Consider the following 19,512-nt stretch of genomic DNA (forward strand, 5'->3'; position numbering starts at 1 on the left):
TTGGTTCTCATGTGAAGGAAGCTTCTGCCCGCTCCTGGCCACATTTAGGAAGACTCAAAAGCAACATAGGGTGCTACACCTGTCAGGCTGAAGGCCACACTTTGGGAAATGTTAAGTCTTTTAGGTCCTGGCTCTGGTACTGTATCTTGGGAACATAGGCTTCTTATTATAGCTTTGTCCATGGTAAACACCAAGCACATGGCCTTTCCCTACTGCTCCTTGGCCACATAGCTCAAGCACAGTTGAGTTTCCGGCTGAGTTTGTACACAAGGTTGTCAAAAAGTTTTCTTTATGGAGCCCTGGGTGAATATGTTTATTTGTATCCTGTGTAGAGGAGATAATTGAAGGTCCAGTTAAGTTACAGGGATCAGCATGAAGCAAGATTTGTAGACCAAAGTTGTCAGGTGTTCCCCTCAAAAGAGGCTTGGATGCGATCACCACCTTGGGGGAGTGGCTCTGACACTGCACAACAGACTCACCCAACCTGCCTGGCTACCCACTGTGGGCTGGCACCCTCCACTCCCCTTCACTACTGCTGCTTGAGCTCAGCTACCAGCCCCAGCTTGTGCCTAGTACCTTATCTTATAACCAGGCCACTTCCTAGCTGTATGGGACTGCCACCCAGGGCACCTTTCTTCCTGGAGCCCCACAGTATGGGGTTAATGGAGCATAGGAGGGAACTTCATTCTGTGTTCTAAGGCCAGGAAGACCCAAGCATTTCTCCAAAGTAAGTTGTGGCTTCCTAGGACAGAGTATGTTCCTGTACTCAAAAAAAAAAAAAAAAAAAATCCACTGGGCTGTATTGGCATGTAGGCTTTCATGTCTTGATGTCAGGCAGCATGGATGGATGCCCCCAGTCTAGGTCTCTGAGGAGATACCTCAATATGCAATTTTCTCTTATGACTGACACCATGTTGATATAGGTAGAACAGGCAAGATGTGCTAAACCCACATCTGGGGAATCTCCTAAGCTAAGCTATGGAACTGTCCTGTGCTTTAGGAGGCAGACCAAAGGTAGCCACCATGCCAGCCAAGTGTGTATGTAGCATTGCCCCAGCTTTAAAGGAGGCATGTCAGTGACAGAAGACACACAGGAGCGTCTGCTGACTTCTCTGGCCCAGATATGCATTCTGGGTGAGCTGGAATATGCAGCCTCTGGGGGGCTGAGCTACACTTGCCGCCCTGTGGACTGGGAGGAAAACCTTCCAAAGTTCATATCTAGGATCAGACCACTGTCACTGGTCCCCATTCTCAAGTTGTGGGTAAGGAGTGGAATATAGCCTGTTGCTAGAGTAACTTGACAAGATCTCACCCTGACAATAGGACTCCATGCCTGGATCCACAGCACACCTATGGGGAACACAAAGCCACACTTCCGTCATCTTTCTACCGTTGAGTGGTATCCCTGAGTCTGGTCATCTTGGGAGAGGTGCCAGCTGGAAAGGGTGTCTGCTTCATTTGCCATTCCCTGTGGAGCCTGTGTCCACAATGAAGCATGCCCTCTAGGAATTCGGTACACCTCGGTGCCTTGTACAAGCTGGGAACCACAGGTGGGATCACTCTGTAGGTGGAGATATGGCCAATCGGTTGAGGGTCATCACTCTCCAAACAGGTAGAGTCCTCTCAAAGATCCTCAGATGTCAGCACCCAGCTCTGCACACTGCTTGTCAGAGATGTGGGAGGCCAGGGAGTCTATGATGTCCAGCAGCAGCTGCTGGCTCAACAACCGCAGAGTGGGAAGCTTAGAGACCTGCACAGATGACCAAAACTAGATGAAATCAGACTCCCAGGAGGACCAGGGTGGGCAGCTGAGTCCTCTTGGGGTCCAGCCTGCTCAGGGCTTGGCTGTCTGAGGACAGTGGGCAATGGCCAAGAGGTGTCTGGGCCTGCTGGGGAGGGCTGGGACCTAGAGCACTGGGGCCGGAGCCTGACCTTGGTGAACTGGTGCACAATGATGTGCAAGCAGTGCCGCTTCATGTCCAATGCCTGTGTCTTGTCAGCCGCCTCCAGAATCTGCAACGGCAGGAACCATGAGGCCCAGCCCAGCTCACCCACGGGCAGAGGTGTGGCCCAGAGGTACCAAGCACTACCTGTAGCACATTCTGCACTGTTACGTTCATCTCCAGGTTCTGCTTGCAGTACGCCTGCAGTCTGTTGTTGTAGAAGCCATAGTAGTAGGGGGCTGCAAACAGGTAGCTGGGCACAAGTTAAGGAGCTGCCAAGTCAAAGGACACGTATTCACTTGTGTTCACCCATCCTGCCACATCTCTTGTCCTACTTGGGAGGATACTGCCAGAACTACACAGACCTCAGAAGCCAGAGCTCCAGTTTGTGCCTCAGCTGGCTTGTTCTCTAAACTGGTTCTGAACCATTTCAGGCTCAAAGGCCCCAGTCAAGACCCTAAGAAAACCTGAATCCTCTCATTCCCATGTGCACATCCACAGAACTCCATGCCCTCACTGACCCCATCAGGTATCCTTGCACCTCGGGTTCAAACACTACTGACAGAAAGTGTGAGGAATCACTGTCCAGCAGGCCCAGCACCAGCACTGCACGCTCTAGAATTTGGTGTCAGGCCAAGATCACCCAGCCAGCAGAGCAACAGGAACCAAACATGACCCAGGAGCACCAGCAGATAAAGGATGCAGTGAGTCCTCAGGGGGCATGTTGACCTCGCCATAGTAGATGTAACGTAGCATGGACTCAAAGGCCTGTCTGCTAGGCACCATCTCCCCGATAGAGATGTTCACCTGCCCATCCTCCGGCATGAATGAACGGAACATGGCCTCAAAGTAGCTGCAAACAAGGAGGTAGATCCCAACTCTTAGGAGAAGAAAGCATTGAGGCCCTGCCCTGCCCTCCCTCAAACACCCTCAACATACCTGGACCGGGCAGCTAGGATGGCTTTGTGGGCTGGTCGTGGGTGGCCATCTAGCAGTAGTGTGATGTCACAGAACTCTGAGCCTGCCCCCTCCAAGTATGCCTTCATGTCCTGGATCAAAGATGTGCCTGGGGGGTGTGGAAGGACCTTAGAAGATTCCCACTTCCACCCTGAACGAAGAGGCCACCTTTGCTTTCTGGACGAATAAACACCACCTTTCCTCAGTGACCATGTCGCTGCTCTGCTCAGAGTTTCCCCAAGTCAGGAGTGCCAGTCTTTTCCTTCCCTCGGCCCTCAGGACACCTGGAAACTGCAAGTCCTTGTTCTGGCCCTCAGGGATGCTGCACCGATACCTGATCTTCCACGATGCGCCCTCTATGCCCAGCTCCCAGTCTCATGCTGGACTCCCCTCCTGGCCTATCTTTTGGACCCTCATGCCAGTGGCAGGGGCTAGTACAAGCCCCAAAGAGAGCTGGGGAAGTGAAGGTGCTATCAATCTTCTCCACCGGGTAGGACAAGAAGTACTAGACAATAGGTAGCTGCAGCTGCCTTGCTCACTTGACATCAGAGCTGACCAGCCAACCAAAGAAGGCACAGGGCACTCTGAGGAGTGGGTTTCGTGGTCCCCAGGCTCACTGGTACACAGCTTGCTGTTGAAAGCCACTATGAATACTTTGAGAAAGGCCTGCTTCTGTCCCTCCCTGCTTTTATGACTGGGAGCACCTGGTGGGCCACAGAGCCACCCTTACCCCAAGGGCCTGGCAGGTAGTTAAGGCTTTTGTCACCAGTTCCCTACCAATGTCCACAGGTTGATCCGAGGGGGCTCGAGGGGGTGGCTGCTGCTTCCGCCTCACAATCTCTACAATCAGTGGGGACGAGAGGCGCTCGAACTCCTTCATCATGATCACCTGATTGAAGTGGGATTCCTTCACTATGAAGTTCAGGCAGTGCTCCTGGGACAGACAGGCACAGCAGGCAACTGGAATCAGGTCAAGGCCCAGGCTGGGCAGCAGAGTTTGCAGTGAGCAAGGGGACACACCCCACCCCAGCCAGGAAGGCCTGGCTTGTACCTTGAGCTGGCCCAGCTGGAGCCTGGCTGCGCTCTCACACACAACCAGCACGTTTTGCAGATCCACAGAGGCCTCGATGTACTGCCGGCACAGCTGCTCAAGACGACACAGCTGGAAGCTGAGCGCCAACTTGTAGACATCCATGATGAGCAGCACATCCTCTACATGGCCTGTGCCAAAAAGCCCCTGAGCCTAGAGCCTCAGGAAAGGAGGGCCTAGAAAAGGGCCCAGGGCTCCCTCCATGCATAAGAGGGTCAGGGCTTCAAGATGGCAGCTGGACTACATGCCAGCTGACTATGGCTTGTGCCGCAGGCACATCTGTAACAGCCCTCTCAGTACCACCTCTGCCTCTCCACATTCCCCACCCTGGTCCACACCACCCATACCCGAAGCGGACCTTTCCGTGGGTACTTGATCTTGTCTGTGTAGAGAAACTGCATGAGCACCTCGAATGGCCGGGCCTCGGCCTCACGAATGGCCACACGTAACAGGGGCGGCCGTGCCCTGCCCACAGCTGAACCAGGGGCTTCCCTGGGAGCTAGAGCCCCATCCTCCTCCAGCTTCTGTGGGGAAAAGGGAGCTCAGGGCACTCTAGTAAACAGTGGCCAAAGCTTCCCAGTCATGGGGGATAAGGAAGACCTTACCTGGGCCAGCCACTCTCGAGCCTGCAAGATCTTCCTACGAAGCCAGCGGCTCCGTGCAGTGACGATGGCAACATGGCCCTGCACGCACTCTTCCTTCTGCATAAAGGATGAATAGTATGTAGGTGAAAGCACAGGACCCCTGCCCCGGGGACAGATGCCAGCAGGCCAGGGCAAAGCTCTACTCAGCAGCTATAGGTGAGGCTGGTATAGGTCAGTCACCTACCTCACCAAGCACAAACTCCACATCACAGAACTGGCGGCCCTCCCAAAGGCGCCCATAGTCTTCATGCAGTGTGCACTTAGGGTAGCAAGAGAACTGCAGAAGGAGACTCAGTGAGCAAGCAACAAAGGCTATCCTGAGACCAGCCAGCCATGACCCTCAGGGTCAGGTGAGGGCTGTAATGCCTGGGCCACGACTAAAGCCTCCAAGGTCCATTGTTTTTTCCTTGATGTAGACTCCCAGGCTTTAAGCAGGCTGCATCTGCATCATTTCTAAAAACCTGGACCCAGGTACTCCAGCAACCCCATCTCCCCGGACCCACCACTGAAACAGATTCATCCATGCCTCCACTATGCCAGGGGACCCTATACTAACAACCTGTTCCTCCAGGTTTGGGAAGGCTGGCTCCCCACAGCTTTCCCTAGGCTGATTTCCCTGGAGGCCCTAGCACAGAGCCCAGCTTGCCCACTCCTTTGCTGGTTCTGTGTGTTCCCCTGGTAACGCTTCTCTGTAGCTGAGGCTCTGCTTGCCTCACTCTGCATTAAGGCCCCTTCCTTCTAGCGTCATCTCTGCCTATCTGGACCGACAGCATCCCCAGCCCTCTCCCCCAGACTACTCAGAGATACCATCAACCCAGGGCTTAGCTATCAACAGGCACCCTTGCACAGCCCTAGTCTCACCCACTGGCCTCAGTTGCCTCCCTGGGACCCACCTACCCAGCAGGCCTCACAGGCCCACTAGCTACACACCTGGAACCTGTACATTTCCCCACTGCGAATGTTGTTGTCCACCGTGCCCCCAAAGATGTACATGGCATCAGAGATGACAGCAGCTGCATGGAAGAGCCTCCCGCTGGGCAGCTGAGGAGCAAGTAGACAAGTAATGGGATGGGGCCAACAGCGAACCTGCTGTGGCCAAGCTAGTGTCACGGATCTATGTGGCCATGAAAGAGGAGAGGCCAAAGATCCCAGTCCCTTGCAGGTGCAGAGGGATGCTGGGGTGGGGCAGAGGGCAGGGTTGGTTGTGCAGAACCCCGGGTTAACAGCAGATTTGGGGCACTGTGTCACACTGACTGAAAGGTAAAGCCGGAGGGTAAGAGCCACATGCTGCTCTTCCAGGAGCCCTGCTCTACCCTCTGAGAGTTCCTGCGTCAGAGAGGAATGGAATGTTAATAAATACCCTGCCACTCACCTCTGATGCCAGGTGCACGGGCTGCTTGGAGGAAGTGGTGCCAAAGTCTAAGCCAAACACATCTCTGGACTTCTTAAAGTTGCTCCGCTCCTCTGAGGTTAGGATTGATGCCTCCTCAGAAGAGGAAGCTCGCTCAGGCACCTCGGCCCCACCAACCTTGAGGAAAACATATGCAGGAAGGTAACAAGCCACCATCCCTTCCAGGGCTCGCTATGGGCTCCAGAGGAGGGACCAGACATTGGGTGAGGCTGTGAGGCTGGCCAGGGTGCTTCCCAGAGGTCTGCAGCACAGTGCGACTGTCGGGACGCAGGCATGGAGCCCTGAAGGACATAGGACTACAGGCCTTGAGAGCTCTTAGGCTGCTCTTCTTGACTATATGGGACCAAGGGAATCCAGGTCAGAACTCACCTCGCTGTCAGAGCTGGGCTGGACAACCTCCCAGGTCTGGAAGTCCACATCATAGCAGTGCAGCTCATTGGGCAGTGTATTGTCCGCTGCACCCCCAAACACATAGAGATGGCGGTCAAAGGCCACCATGGTGTGTCCATAGCGCCGCTGTGGCGGGGGTGGGGAGCCCCGGAGCAGGTGCTCAGTAGGGATGCGTGTCCACCTGGGGCCATGACCATGAACCGACACTGGTCTCTCACACACTCCCCACAGAAGGGCCTCCTATGAGGTTCCCCTAAAGTCCTATAGTGCCAGTGCATGGTCTAAAGGGAAGTCACAGGCCTATGTGTCCAACATCCCTTGACCTGTTTAGCTCAGGCATTGGCCCTACTCAGCTCCATGCAACCCAACATGGGGCCCTCCCCAAGCTCCCTCTCCTCCCGCCACCATAGAGCAGACAGCAGTGACAGGGCAGAGCCTCTGCGAGTCTGCTCTGGGAATGGAGCTGTATGGACTTGTGTTGTCCCGATTGTTCTGCTCACTGCCCTAAGAGTAGAGTCCCCACCTGGGAGATGCCTGCCCAGGCACTAAGGGTCCTCCAGTACTTCTCTCCTCCAGGGGCTCCTGGGACTTGACAACAAATCCCCTTTTCTGCTAAGTTAGCTGAAGAACCAAAACAGATGCAGGCTCATTCCACGGCTGCCCCCGTACTCAACAAGATTCCTTCCACCTAGATTTCTAGAAGCTTTTGAGTCCCCTCCAAAGCCCTATTCCTTTTTCTCTATTACTTCCAGTGCCAGAGGCTAGCCCCACCACAGGGGGCTAAGGCTAGCCAGCAGCCAAAGGAAGTAGACAGCCTACTTTACCCTGCTTATCTTGTACTATCCCATGAGATTAGTGCTAACCACATTTGTTAGCAGTGTCAGTGAGCAAGATACACAGGGCAAGAGGTATCCTTCTGACTCAGGCCATATCTTGCTGAGCTACAGCCATAGCCCAGGGGCCTATGAGGGTGTCAAATGCTCATACTCCAGGCTGTATGCTCTGCTATGTGTGGGAACAAGGAGAGATCACAACAGGTGCCAGACACAGGAACGAGCATTATTCATGTCCCTCAAAACCCAGGAAACTCACGTCTTGTCCTTGAATTCGAACTGGAAGAGGTTGTTGGTTATCTTGGCTCCACTCTGCCCTGAGAACACGAACATCTTATCCCGGCACACAGCCACAGGGAAGTTGCAGCAGGACGGGGGGATCTCCCCACTCTGGGCCACCTGCAGTAGGGGCACAGCTCAGCCAGGGCCTCGCAGGCCTGGGGCTGCACTGTCCTACACTTGGAAGTGAGTAAATGGAGGTAGTTTCCAGCCTCCTCACACCCACACACACGGACCCAGTTCTGATCCGCTGAGGCTAAAATCGGGAGGTTCATTTGGAACTAAAGATGTAATTTCTACAAGAGAAATAAAGGTCCAGGGAAAAGCAATGAACGAAAGGTTGCCCTGCTGTGTTCACGTGAGGGTGGCCTGGAAGAAGTCACATCTGTCACATGCGGCACTCTGTCCATGCTGGACTCAGAGCTTTCTCCTTCCTCTGACTCCATCTTGGCTTCTAGGGATCAAAGCCGGGGATGCGTGCATGCTGTGCTACCATGGACCACAGCTCCACTCCAAAGCCTTTTATTACTTGATGATTCATTCATTCATTTTGGAGACAGGGTCTCTCTGTGCAGCTCTGGCTAACCTAAAACTCGCTATGTGGCCCAGGCTAACCCCAAACTCACTCCGTAGCTGAGAATCACCCTGAATTTCTGACCCACTTCCCAATGCTGGGATTACAGGCATGCATCTCCACACCCAGATTACGTGGATCTGCGGATCCAACCCAGGGCTTCATGCATGCTACATTACCAACTATACTATATCCTCAGCCCACTTGGAGTCTCTGCTTAATACTGGAGTTGGGCTGGGGGAGGGTCAAGGAAAGGAAGAGGCAAGCCTTGGTAAAGGGAAGAAGGTAATCTCTGCCATATGCCACCTTAGCATCGCTCACTCATACACCAGCTTCCTTTACCCCCCACTTCTTGATGCTGCAACCTGCCCCCCCCCCCAGTGCCCCTGACTTCCCACCGGCATCATGCTCCCTGCACCCCTCACCTCCTCCCAGCATGTGAGCTCTCGGTCTTGGAGGCCAATTGTCCACATGTCGTTCAACCTGCATGAGGACAGAGGAGACAGGATCCTTTGGTCCTGAGCCTGGCTGGAGGGATAGCTCCAGGGAAGAACCACTTGCCCTGTGTCAGGAGACAACCGTGCCATCTTTCTTAAAGAAACAGGAACTTCTGGGAAGAAGATGCTATGTCAAATCCCTGCACCCAGCCCCTAGCAGCTCTCACTTCCTGCTGACTCTCTGACCAGCCAGGACAGAAGTGGATTTACATATAACATCTGGGGTATGAGACAGGGCAAGCCACCTGAGGCAGGAAAAAGACGATGTGTCCCATAAAGCCTACTGCTGCACGGTGCCATTACTGGTCTCTGCAATGTGCAAGTTTAGAATGGGCACGCACTATTCGGCTATCAGATAAATACAACAACTCTTCTAAATCAAGGAGGAAGCCTTGTGTGGAGGCCCACACCTTTAACCCCAGCACTCGGGCAGCAGGGGCAGGAGGAGCTCAGTGAGTTGAAAGCCAGCCAAATCTACACAGAGCGTTCCAGGACAGCCAGGGCTACACAGAGACCTTGTCTTAAAACAAAAACAAAATGTAACACAATAAATAAACAGAGAAAACTGTAACATGGGGAGAAACCCAGGGCTGGACCTAAGCTGAGATGCTTCCAGCCTCCAGGCCTCTGCAGCTCCAAATCTCCTCATCTGAAGAAATCCAGGGATCACAGACAAGCCCTCCCTCCACACTCCTCTCCTGAGAAACTCAAAACCCACCAGGGTAACTTACCCCAGCCTGAGCACTCAGGTGCCAAGAGGGCTTATTCTGCCCCTGAGGACATACGGAAGTAGGGTACATGGGCAGCTGCTTGCCTACCTGGCATTGCCATCATAGCCAGCAAAGATCCAGAGCTTGTCACTGTACACTGTGGCCCCATGGGCTGACCTGGCAACCGGCAACCTAGAACATAAAGAAACCAACGAGGAGGGGATGGAGAGAAGGCTTAACACTGAAGAGAACTCGTTCTTCAGGAGATGCAGGTTCAATTCCCAGCATCCACATGGCAGCTCACAACCATCCCCCTGTAATCCCAGTTCCAGGGGGTCTGATGCTTTTGGGTCTCTTCAGGAACCAGGCATGAATGGGTACAGATATACATGCCAGCAAAATATTTGGTGGGGGGGGGGTATTTTATATGTGTGTGTATATACATATATATAATTTTTTCTTTAATGAGGAAAGGTCATTAGAAAGGCTGAAGCACAGGGCTCTGTGTGTTCAGCAGCTAGGACCACATCTGCCTGACACTGGGGCTCAGAGGGCGGTGCTAGGGCACCGGAAGCAAACAACAGCACAAGAGGCAGCAGATGCATAAAAATTCAGATGGTGAAACTGGGCATGACGGTACATATCTGTAAATCCTGGTACTAGGGATGAAAGGAGGAGGATCAGAAGTTCAAGACCAGCCTCAGCTACATGGCAAGCCTAGGGTCAGTGGGACTGTGTGACACTCTGACTCAAAACAAACAGCAGAAAACACACAAAGGCAAAACCAAAAAAACCCTCCGAAGGGGCAGGGATGTGGCTCAGTTTATGGGCTGCTTTCCTAGCATACCAGAGCCCTGGGTATGATTCCCAACACACACGAAACCAGGCGTGGTGCAGTACGTCTGTAACCCCAGCAGTCAGGGGCTGGAGGCAGTAGGATCAGATGTTTAAGGTCATCCTTAGCTATACACTGCAGGTTCAAAGCTAGCCTAGCCTACACGAGATCCTGTATCAAAGATGGAGCGGGGAGGAATCAGATGTAGGCCTTGGAATATGGCTCAATGATAAAGAAATTGCCTAGTATGAAAAAGGTCTTGGGTTCCATCCCCAGTGCTAAGAAAAAAATATAAATAAAAACAAAAGAAATTCTGTGGTCCACACAGGCCCAACACCTCCCTAGGTGCTATGAAAATACTGAAGGGTGTACTCCCAAAAGAGCCCCCCTGGGTCCTGAGAAAGAAGGGGATGTATGCCTGGGCGCAGGTTGGGGCAGTGACTGGCTTCCGGCCTGCTGCAGACACCCTGTATAGTCCTGCCCCCACCCCGGGACTCAGCAGTGATGAAAATCAAGCAGTTAAAGTCTCCCAGCCATGGAATCCCTGTCTGAAATGTGACAGGAGGCACATCCCAGGCAGAAGGTCATTCTCTTACCGTGAAAGAAACCGCTTACCTCCCTTCAATTTTCCACTCTGTCCACTGGCCAGTTGCAAACTTGTATTCAAAGAGGTCATTTTTATTCTTCAAGTTAGAATTGGAATAAATATCTCCAGTATAGCCCCCTGCGTGAAGAGAATGGAAGTAAAGGTTAGAACTGGGGTACCACTTATTTAAATGTGGGGCCCTAGCTAACACGTACAAACCCCTAGCTCCATCTGCCCACCCAAACACCCCTGCATGAGCCCTGGGGACGCAGAATGAGCAAACGGATGTTTCTTGCCCTAGCCGTCAGAGAGGACATCCCCATTCCCATGAGCTCAGAACATAAGGGAAATCAGTCCTCTCAAGCCAGAGGTTCAGGGCACTCCAGTGGGTAACACCTGCCCACCAGAGCTCAGAGAGCCTCCAGTAGGGTGGAGGAGGCAGGAGCTAGAAGTCTGTGGGTGCAGGAGGGTAAGAGGCTGCTTACCAAAGACGAACATGCTGCTCCCGTAGACGACAGCTGAATGGTGGTAACGGGGGGCTGGTGGGGTGCCAGTGGTAAAGGCTCTGGAGAGGCACAGGGTGAGGTCAGTGAGGGGTCAGTCAGGCACTGATGCCTCCATACTTTGTTTTCCTTTCTCCCTTCCCCCTCCTCTTCTACCTATCCTCCCTTCTTTTCTTTCCAGGTTTGGTGTTGCTATAAGTAGTCCCGGCTGGCAAGTAACTCAGGGTGCTGTGTAGTCTAAGCTGGCCTTAAATTGGTCATCCTCCAACCTCAGTCCCCCGAATACGTGAATTAGGCATCACCATGACTACAGTAATTTAATTCTTTCAGACAGGTTCTCGCTATAGTGCCTAAGCTGGCCTCTAATTTATGGTTCAAGCGATCTTTCACTCGGTCGCCCAAAGAGATGAGAGAAGGGATGGATGCCAGGGCATCAGCCCTGCTCTACTTCTGTATTTCTAAGGTGCCGTTTCTCTCATAGAACCCCTAAAACATCAGTAACCAGGAGAAAAGCTGAAGTAGCAGGCATTAAACTCTTGCACATCCTGCCTGGGGGAAGGCCTTTGCTCCACACATTTCCAAACCTCCAAGAGGCTTCTCAGATTTTTTTTTCCCCCCGAGACAGGGTTTCAGAGGTAGCTCTGGTTCTCCTGAAACTTGCTCTGTAGACCAGGCTGGCCTCAGACAGATTCCGCCTATAGCTTTGGCTGTCCTGGAACTCTCTCTGTAGACCAGGCTGGCCTCACAGATCCGCCTGTAGCTTTGGCTGTCCTGGAACTCGCTCTGTAGACCAGGATGGCCTCAGTCAGATCCGCCTGTAGCTTTGGCTGTCCCGGAACTCGCTCTGTAGACCAGGCTGGCCTTAGACAGATCTGCCTGCCCCTGCCTCCTGAGTGCTGGGATTAAAAAGCCACCATCTCTGATGTCTTTTCCCTTTAAGCAGGGTCTTACTGTGCAGTCTTGGCTGGCCTAGAAGTCACTGTGTAGACCAGACTGGCCTCAGTTCACAGATATCTGCCATGTGCTAGGATTAAATGTGTGAGCCACCAGTGATGCCTGGCTGGGGGGGGAGGGGACTTTATCTATCTATCTATCTATCTATCTATCTATCTATCATCTATCTATCTATCTATCTATCTATCTATCTATCTATCTATCTATCTATCTATCTAATCATTTGGAGGATAGTTTACAATTTGCTTTTTCAAGTAAGCAATAGAACTTGACTTGATCCTGGTCTCAAGATCCTGGGATTATGGGCGTGCACCGCTATGCTCAGCCTTAGCAATTTACTTCTGCTTATTTTTTGAGAGGGTCTTGCTATGTTACAAAGACTGGTCTCAGATTTGCCTGCTTGCCTCCCAAAGTCTAGATGGAATTGTCTGCCGCCACCACACCTGGCTCTATGTCAATCTATTGCAGTGTTGGGTAATGGGCCTGGAACTTGTGCTAAGTGAGCCGCTACCACTGAGCTGAGCTACATCCCTAGATTTTTTTTTTTTTAATTTTTGAGCTGGGGGTCCTGAACTCATGCTGTCCTTGATTTATGATCTTCTGCCTCAGCCTTCTGAGTGCTGGTATCACAGGTGTAAGCCACCATGTTCGCCTGGCTTAAGCAACGTTTGATTAACAGTCACAGAGGCTTCAAAGTGATTTTCATTTTTGTTTCTCACTGTGTGTGTGTGTGTATGTGTGTACACGTGTGTGTGTGTATGTATGTATGTGTGTGTATGTCTGTAGGTGTGTGAATGAGTACCACAGGACACACGAGGAGGTGAGGGACAGCTGTGTGGAGCTGTTCTCCACAGGACACATGAGGTGAGGGATAGCTGTGTGAATGAGGAGGTGAGGGGCAGCTGTGTGGAGCAGTTCTCTCCTCCATTTTTACTTGACTTTGAGGATTGAACTCAGCTCACCAGGCTTGCACAGCAGGTAAGGCTTTATCTGCTGAGCCATCTGGCTGGCCAAGGAAAAATTTTAAATCAATTGAGAACTGGATCTGGAACTGGAGTTTAGTTCGTCAAGTTGGGCTTGCCTTGCCTGCACTAAGCCTCCTCAGCCTGCCTAGGCCAACCTCTGAGTTCAGTGCCCAATGTTGCATCAACCAGGCATGGGAGCAAATATCTGTAATCCCAGCACTCAGGTGCAGATGGAAGAGCACAAGCGGTCAGGGTCATCCTTCCCTGCAGAACAAGTGTGAGGCCAGCCGGGATACACACAAGACCCTGTCTTTAAGAAAAGGCTAAAGTGCTTGCCTGACATATACCAGTGCCTAGATTTTACATCCAGCACAGAAAAAAAAAATAATAAAAGAATTGGTAGCAGCTGTACTAAGATCAAGCGTGAGAACAATTCCTGCTGCTATGCACACAGTTGAGAAGATGGCTCCATAATATCAGGCTGTAAGCAAGCCTGTAGGGCATTAACCTAATTAGTGATGTGGGAGGCCCCAGCTCATTGTAGGCAGTACTGCCCCTGGGCAGGTCCTGGGTGGTATAAGAAAGCTGGCTAAGCGAGCCATGAGGAACAGGTCGGTAAGCAGCATTCTTCCGTGGCTTCTGCTTCAGCTCCTGACTCCAGACACCTGCCTGGAGTTCCTGCCCTGACTCCCTTCAGTGAAGGGCTGTGACATGAACACGTGAGCTGAGATTAACACTTTCCTCCCCAAGTCGCTTTTGGTCGTAGTGTTTCAGCACAATAGAAACCCTAAGATGGCGCATGACGGCAAGTGGAGCTGCCCTGCCTGGCTGGGTGTCCAGAGCAGTCACAAGACCTCCAGAGCTCTGCGTCCTCCTCTTCCAAAACAGACCCCATCCCAGAAGGGGCTGCGTGACACTGTGCTCCTGTGTGAGCAGATGCTGGAGCCGGCAAGTCCAGTAAACCCTGAGTCTCAGGTCTGTGTCTCCCCTCAGACATGGGCGGCTGCAGGAAACACAGTATATGGCACCCCAAGAGGGCAGGTAGCGCGTTGCAAGGGCACACAGCTGAGATTGTGGTTCACAGGGTTTGCGTGCTGTTCAATGCTTGTGTGGGATCCACTGACAGGCAACTAGCCCTAAGAAACGGATGGGACAGGAGGCCCTGCCGGCAGCCTGGAGGTGGCACTCTGAGAAAACTTATTAGCTGAGGCCTGCCCATGCCCTCTCTGAGATCCCACAGCGGCTCCTGGCCCAGGAGAAATCCTGGTGACTGAAGCTCTCTCTCAGGTCAGAGTCTAATTGCCACCAGCTAGAGCAGACAGACCCCTTAGTTCACAGCATTTAGGATAATCATTCTCACAGAAAGCTGTGAGAAGGAGGAACGCCATCTAAGGTTCTCCTCTGTTCTATTTCCCTCCGGCCCTCCACGATGAGCTGACTCTATTCGCCAGTGAAGGCAGCACAGTGCTGCCACTCTCCAGAGGACAGGCGGGCCCTGCAGCTCAGAGGCTACCCACCTGCACCAGGAGCAGTCCTTCACATCGAACCGCAGGAGATCGTTGAGCATCGTCTTTCTGAAAGGCAGAGAGAGAAGGTGTTACCTCACCAGGATCTTAGAGATGGGCAAGGGTGTGCACCCAGGGTTGGAGACAACAGGAAGGGCCTGGCTCACTGACCTCCAGACTTGTTCAGACTCAGACAACCACCAATGTCCAAAGAACAAAATTAGTAACTAGTGATACGGGCAGCTAGGGCTCCTACACTGGCAGGGCCAGCCTGATCCCCACCAGCAGCCCACTGAGAGGAGAGCAGGAGCTGGCCCAGAGGCTGGAGTCCTCACTCACACTCACTCCAGCCCTCGGAACTACTTCTACATTTAACCCTTCCGAGGCTGCACTACGATAAGATGCTGGCTCAAACATCAGTGGAGACTGCATGCTTTTCCACCTTCCTGCCACCTGCCATAACAACTGCATTAAGATGAACCCACTGTCCACCGGGTCAGCCTGCATCTCTGGCATTAAGATGAACCCACTGTCCTCCGGGTCAGCCTACATCACCAGAACTAAGATGACCCCATTGCCACTGTCCACCGGGTTAGCCTACATCTCCAGCATTAAGATGAACCCACTGTCCTCCGGGTCAGCCTACATCACCGGAACTAAGATGACCCCACTGCCACTGTCCACCGGGTTAGCCTACATCTCCAGCATTAAGATGAACCCACTGTCCACCGGGTCAGCCTGCATCACCTGCATTAAGATGAACCCACTGTCCTCCGGGTCAGCCTGCATCACCGCATGTTACCAACTCTTTTTTTTTTTTTTTTCGTTTTTCGAGACAGGGTTTCTCTGTGGTTTTGGAGCCTGTCCTGGAACTAGCTCTGTAGACCAGGCTGGTCTCGAACTCACAGAGATCCGCCTGCTTCTGCCTCCCGAGTGCTGGGATTAAAGGCATGCGCCACCACCGCCTGGCATGTTACCAACTCTTGTTAAGGTGGAAGGAGAAAAGTGAGCCAACAGCCCCTCAAGCAGTCCAGTCAGACCAGGCCTTCACAGGGCATCCAACCTTGCTCAGTCTGGGCCAGGTGGATACCCTCCCTGACTTCATTTTATGGGAGAAGAAGCATGGCTGAACAGCTAGGAGGGCAAAGCTTAGAAGCTGGTATCATGCCCTCCTTCATTTAACTCCTACTTAAGCTTCCTGGTGCTTGTTAAAATAATGGGAGGCCACTAGGTTTTTTTTTCTTCCTTCCTTCCTTCCTTCCTTCCTTCCTTCCTTCCTTCCTTCCTTCCTTTCTTTCTTTCGTTTGTTTTTCAAGACAGGGTTTCTCTGTGGTTTTGGAGCCTGTCCTGGAACTAGCTCTTGTAGACCAGGCTGGTCTTGAACTCACAGAGATCCGCCTGCCTCTGACTCCTGAGTGCTGGGATTAAAGGCATGCGCCACCACCACCCAGCTGAGGCCATTATTTTGAACTGAGTTCCTATACTGGGCCCCCAAAGGCCAGGGCAAACCAGAACAGTTACTGGGGCCAAATGCCTCATAAACTCAAGCATTAAGGATCAGATAATCCCAAAACCTAACAGTTTGCTTGCAAAACTGGAGACTGCAGTCTTCCTGGGTCTGCAGGATGAGGAGGCCCCTGCTGAAGCTCTGAAGAACTCTAACCTAGCTGACCAGGCCCCACCCCCAGCTTTCCCTGCTCCTACCTTTCAGTGTGCAAAGGCGCTACTGCCCGGTAGGAACTCTTCCTTCCACTGTTGAACGGAGGCTGCCCTGGTTTATCTTAAGTCACAGTCAAACAGATGCATAATCCAGCTTTCTCTAACTTTCTTCTGAAACTGCATACCAAAACCACTACCGGTTATCACCACACAATTGTCTACCTGCTCCAGAAACCACTAAGGACAGCGATCCTGAGTTACCACCCTCCACCTTATGTTGGACACTGGTCTTTTTGGTATGGGGAATTCTTACTAAGGCTCATCTTTTAACTCAGTAAATGCTGACTGGAACATCTGGGCACTGGTACAGCGAGGTGAGGAGAAAGATGCCTTGTCTTGGCAGAGGAAACAGATCGGCACCAACACTTGCAGTCTGTGGAGGGTGGGGGCAAAAGGAGCTGCTAAGCGGTAAGCGAGGCCAGAAAGGCCTCATCCATAAGGAACATTAGAAGGGAAGCGAGAAGTGTGTCTGGGAAGGAACAACATGGCAAAAGGCTGGACAGCAGGGTGTTTCGAACAATCCAGGACAGCCAGAGGGCCGGCTGAGAACCAGGAAAACACAAGTGTGCAGCAGGCCTCATTCACTCCTGGGAGGACTCGATTTCACACAGGGAGGTGCCAGGACATCAGACACTCTGACTGACAGCAGTGGTAAACGCATCCCCAGCTGCTCTTGAAAAAGAGGGTGTGGAGATAAGATAAATGCCAGAGGACCATGGCCAAGTGTGCATGTTCTAATAGACACCTGAATATCTCACCTGCTCTAGATCAGCTATCCCAGGTAGTCTACAAGACCAAGAGTCCCCTTTCTGGGCTTTCGGCCAGGTTCTGGGCCTGCAAACATATAATCTCTGTGGCAGTAATTCCTGCCAGCCTGGCACAATCACCGCTAGCCATAACCCCCATTAGGCCACACCTGGCCTAGCTCCAGAGTTAGCATGCAGCCCTAATCCATCCTTTGTATTACAGATAAACTTTGTTACCCTATGTGAATCTTGTCTGAGAGTTTCCCACTGATACAAAGCCTATGCAAAACTTGGTTAGGGGGCAACCCTGAAAACCGTGGTACCTCATGAATCAGGTATTTGCACTTGGCATTGTATTTTTGGAAGGTTCATTTAGGTTGTTTTGAGCATATGGAAATCTACTAGCTGACGTGTAATTATAGGGAAAAATAAAAATGCTGAAAAGCTGAAGGAAAGGTTCAGTCCACAGAGGCTGGGTCCCCTACGGCTGCAAAGGTTAAGTTCATCCTCAAAGTGTCTCTGAGTCTTCATTTCATGGACCTGTGTGAAGCCATACACCTGCACCACGCTACCTGCGACAAACCGCAGCTTAACTAAGAAGTCTGTGTGCATGGAAATGCTCACCAGAACTGCAGGTCATTTCCAGGAAGATTATTTTCCAGGAAGTTAAAGCAACACAGGGAAATCACCAGAAATGAGACATGCACAGCATCAATAAAACTGATTTTGGAGGTAGTGAGAGGGCTCAGCAAGAGATGGCACTTGCCACCAAGGCTCGCAATCTGAGACAACTCCTGCATGTTGTGGTCTGATCTCCATATGCACCCCCACAGAAATAGATGTAAAACCAACAACAAACATGTTCTCCATACTTTTTGTTACAAAGCAAGCAAGTGGGCAAAACTCAGAGGGAAGTATAGAGAAAGAAGAAAAGTGCCACTCAGGGTGATATAGGCTATAGAGTCAAAACAAGTATAGTTCCATGTACTGAGCATGCGCTGACATTTGACTGCCGGAGTGAGAAGGCTCTAAGGGCAGGATCTTCCTCACCGTAACTTGGGAACCAGGTACAAGGTACCTCACAGATAGGGAAATAGAGGCTCTCAGGACATGGCTAATGACTCCCATTCTCAGACAACAGTCCATCTCACCATCATCGTCCGTCCCCTGCCACCACTCCCATCAAAACAGGCAAACTCACCCGTTGTCTCCGCCAAACACATAGATGGCATCCTTATAAGCCACGACTGTGTGCTTGCTGCGCCTAGAAAGAAAGAGGTGAAGGGTGGTGGGACCGGGACTCTCTTGGCTGACACCCATGGTGACTGCCACATAAGTTTGGGTAAAAGCCTCTCAAATGCCAAGATCTACAGAGATCCTTCAATTTCATCAGACAGCAGGGACGTCTGACACACCGAGGACTCTTCAGTCTCCCACCCATACCTCTGCTCGGGGACCCAAACTGGACCCTTAGAAACACAACAAACAGGTCTGGTGCTCTGCCTAGGGTCACTACTGACCCCAGGACATCACATGGGTTCTCGCCCCAGAGCCCATCCTGGGACCTCCTCAGCTCTCGTCCCCATTCCCAGTGCCTTCAGGATCCCCTGCACTCTGTCGTACCGGGCGCCCACGAATTCGTCGCAGGGTGGGAGGCGTCGCCAGCGATGCACTGTTTCGAAGGGTCCAAAGTTGAGCGTCAGGTACTCGACACTATCTGAGCAGCTGTGGTCAAAGTCCACGCTCGGAGCCACCTTGGAGCGCACCCCTCCGGCCAGGGCCCCGGCTCCGATCGGGGCCCCCGAGCCTCCGGGCGCAGCCATCCCCGGTTCAGGCCGGATGAGCTCCCCAGGTTGCAGGGCTCACGGCCACCGCCCGGGCCTCGCCAAGGGACCACATTTCCCGAAGAGCCCTGCGCCGACGCTGTAGCACATCCGGCCAGCTTGCACCTAGCCAGGCCCGCCTTCCCGACAAGCTTTGCACTGTCCTGCGCACTGCAAGCTGTCAGGGGTTCTGCGGCGGGGCCCTTCACGTTATTATACCGTGAGCACTTCACATTCTGAAAGCATTTGTGACCAAGAATCGGCTTGGATTTTCCATTTCGGGAAACGCGCTCTGGCCAGAGCATGCCTTGTAGTTGGACTTTGCCATCGCCCGGAAGCTACCACCACCGGAACTCCAAAATGAGGCTTGCAGGCGGCTCCACCGTCCACCTTCTGTTTGCACCCCCCAAACCTGGCCTTCAGTGCTCCCCTTTCCCCTTGGCGTTATTATTGCCCGGGACTCTTGGTGGCAGAGAACCTCTAGGATCTCCGTTCCTGTTTAGGAGCAAGAGCTTCATCTATTTCTCCATTTGACCCAGGACCTGATG

The 19,512-nt window shown here is 52.4% G+C and overlaps 1 protein-coding gene across 1 annotated transcript; it reads right to left on the reverse strand.

Annotated features, from left to right (window-relative positions):
* Positions 1 to 297: 297 nt before the first annotated feature.
* Positions 298 to 19,071, reverse strand: Lztr1 (leucine zipper like post translational regulator 1). The gene is made up of 21 exons (XM_075970105.1): positions 18,765 to 19,071; positions 18,343 to 18,405; positions 14,689 to 14,745; positions 11,235 to 11,314; positions 10,779 to 10,887; positions 9,437 to 9,520; positions 8,547 to 8,604; positions 7,528 to 7,667; positions 6,415 to 6,616; positions 6,007 to 6,162; positions 5,565 to 5,675; positions 4,819 to 4,911; positions 4,596 to 4,691; positions 4,349 to 4,514; positions 3,952 to 4,121; positions 3,678 to 3,834; positions 2,883 to 3,009; positions 2,647 to 2,796; positions 2,091 to 2,196; positions 1,933 to 2,013; positions 298 to 1,750 (listed from the first exon to the last, which is right to left on the reverse strand). Exons 1-21 carry the CDS (start codon positions 18,962 to 18,964, stop codon positions 1,634 to 1,636), a joined length of 2,523 nt encoding a protein of 840 aa, XP_075826220.1. The 5' UTR covers positions 18,965 to 19,071; the 3' UTR covers positions 298 to 1,633.
* Positions 19,072 to 19,512: the final 441 nt, after the last annotated feature.

This window comes from Microtus pennsylvanicus, chromosome 1 (genome assembly GCF_037038515.1).
Source record: "Microtus pennsylvanicus isolate mMicPen1 chromosome 1, mMicPen1.hap1, whole genome shotgun sequence".
In the NCBI taxonomy this organism is placed as follows: Eukaryota; Metazoa; Chordata; class Mammalia; order Rodentia; family Cricetidae; genus Microtus; species Microtus pennsylvanicus.

Bases quoted from the DNA above. Each gene is read 5' to 3' on its own strand.
- Lztr1 (XM_075970105.1), bottom strand. From the start codon at position 18,964: ATGGCTGCGCCCGGAGGCTCGGGGGCCCCGATCGGAGCCGGGGCCCTG. The intron at 5,676-6,006 runs GTGAGTGGCAGG...CTTGCTCCTCAG, and splicing joins CCGTGCACCTGGCATCAGAG to CTGCCCAGCGGGAGGCTCTT. The intron at 4,122-4,348 runs GTCCGCTTCGGG...TTTTTGGCACAG, and splicing joins GATCAAGTACCCACGGAAAG to GCCATGTAGAGGATGTGCTG.